We start from the raw sequence: 2,023 nt of genomic DNA on the forward strand, positions 1-2,023 counted from the left end.
TATATACGGTATGTATCTAGCTCTGTATATGTATGTATGTATATATATGTATCTAGCTATGTATATATGTATATAGCTATGTATATATGCATGTATGTATCTATCTATATCTGACAGATGGACATATACACAAAACTGTTGGCGCTATATAAATCCTATATAATAATAATTTAGAAAAGAATAGAGCTGAAACATTAATGAAGAGGACAGTTTGAGTAACCTAGAGAATGGTGCAATGTGATTAGTAAATAGATAGTGTGAAATCATTTCAGGAGTAATTGATGAAATGAAAAGCAGTGATTTGGGATGATGATTCGCCTGTAAAATGTCAGGAAATGCAATATTTGCCATGGATGAGCCTTTGTGGCACTTGTCAGTAAAGTTTTCCTAGCCTTGGAAGGAGAAGAGCCAGCAGCTCTGAGGAGTGCGGTGAGGAGGAGGCCTGTGATCAGTGGTCCTGGGGGGGGTCCCTTACCTTCTAAAGTTTTGTCCTGGTCGGTCCTGCTGGCCAGAGGGGGCAAGCTGTGGGCGCTGAGCAGTCTCATTTTGCAGGGGCTCCTCCTGCCCAGAATACTGTCTATGCAGTAAGAGGAGAGCAGAGTTGGGGATTTACTTTTGCATTCCGGCCTTTCAGTTGTCTCCTCCTGATACTGGCTGCTCATGGTGGGTGTTGTGGCTGCTGCCTCTTCTCTGTGCTTTGCTGGAAGGACTTGTCAGTGGCAGGTCTGTGTGTTGCTGCTTCTGCTGCTGTGTGTCTGTGATAGAGTGTGAGCCTATAGGGCTTGCAGGATCCCACACCATCAGTCCCTTGTCTCCCCTCTCCCCTGATCAGGGCACCAGTAAGTAGTGGAGTGAAGTGCACAGCTCAGCTCCTGGAGCCCCTCTCCTCCACGTGTTACAAGGAGCTCTTGGATTGGCTCCCTTAAACCCTGCTACTCTTCATACACAGATTAGCCAATGGCTGGCAGCAAAGCATGGACTGGAGCCCCCTTCATTATCATGGATTCATCAACAAAAATGGGATTATGGCTTCATATTCCATATTCAATTCATTCACCCAAAAGGTCAGCGCAGTGAGATGGGATTTGGAGGTACAAAATAGTCCCCAGACATAAATCTTATTTTGATGGTGTATAGGAGAGCTTGATCTATTTACAATTGCAACACAATAATGTTTGTCATATCTGTGCAATTCCTACAAAACAAGCCTCTGCTCCACCAAACCCAAATCATATACATAGGAGAAAACGCACAAGCCAACACAGCATCGATCAAAGACAATAATCGATCAAACAGCTAAATAAAAAAATACTTTTGTGTGGATTATTATCTGGAAGCATATTTTAGAAAAAAAAAAGGAAAAATATATATTACTATGAAAAAAATATAATGCAAAATCCTTATTGGAAACAATAAAATATTAGAAAATGGATTTTTGCAAAAAAATCATTTTTATAAAAAAAAAAAACGCCCCCCCCCCCCCCAATATGATGTTACTAAAATAGATTCCCTATTTTTATTTAATGACGTTTTCAAATGTGAACCTGTTGATTACAATGGTTAAAAAAAAAAAAGTAGAGGTGGTGATAAGAAGATGACCGAATGGCGATGTACTATTTAAAATAATCAAATCAAATGGGATGTACAGAGACACCCTACAATGCAAATCAATGTACATAAGGGGTTGTTTTCTGAATTTTTATTTTATTAATAAATATAACGGATGGGCTGTAATATTTTTTAATTAACAGTAAAAAAAAAAAAAAAAGGAACGATATGAACCAGACTCTTTACAATTTGTGAATTGAGTTATAAAATTGCTTTATCAGACAAGTGGCACGCTATCGGGGCACGGTGTTGATTCCTGGGCGCCATGGCGCCATCACCTAATCAGTATTGATTTGATATGACATAATTGGCGTTGGATCCAGCTTTAGCAGTGATCCAGGGCAGGTTTATATCATCAACCCTTCTCTCCATCCTCTCCCCCCCCCCCCTCCTCTCCACTTCAACCTATCTAATA

The 2,023-nt window shown here is 40.1% G+C and overlaps 1 protein-coding gene across 1 annotated transcript in view; it reads right to left on the reverse strand.

Annotated features, from left to right (window-relative positions):
* Positions 1–882, reverse strand: part of ARX (aristaless related homeobox) — an 18,142-nt gene extending 17,260 nt beyond the window's left edge. Inside the window, exon 1 of the mRNA XM_077480772.1 lies at positions 476–882. Within this exon, the coding sequence (XP_077336898.1) occupies positions 476–662 (187 nt within the window). The 5' untranslated portion in view covers positions 663–882. The remainder of the gene's footprint in view (positions 1–475) is intronic.
* Between the last annotated feature and the right edge of the window lie 1,141 nt (positions 883–2,023).

The sequence above is a fragment of the Lithobates pipiens genome, unplaced genomic scaffold, assembly GCF_037356315.1.
Source record: "Lithobates pipiens isolate NorthernLeopardFrog02 unplaced genomic scaffold, aLitPip1_a1.2 Scaffold_16, whole genome shotgun sequence".
NCBI classification, from domain to species: domain Eukaryota; kingdom Metazoa; phylum Chordata; class Amphibia; order Anura; family Ranidae; genus Lithobates; species Lithobates pipiens.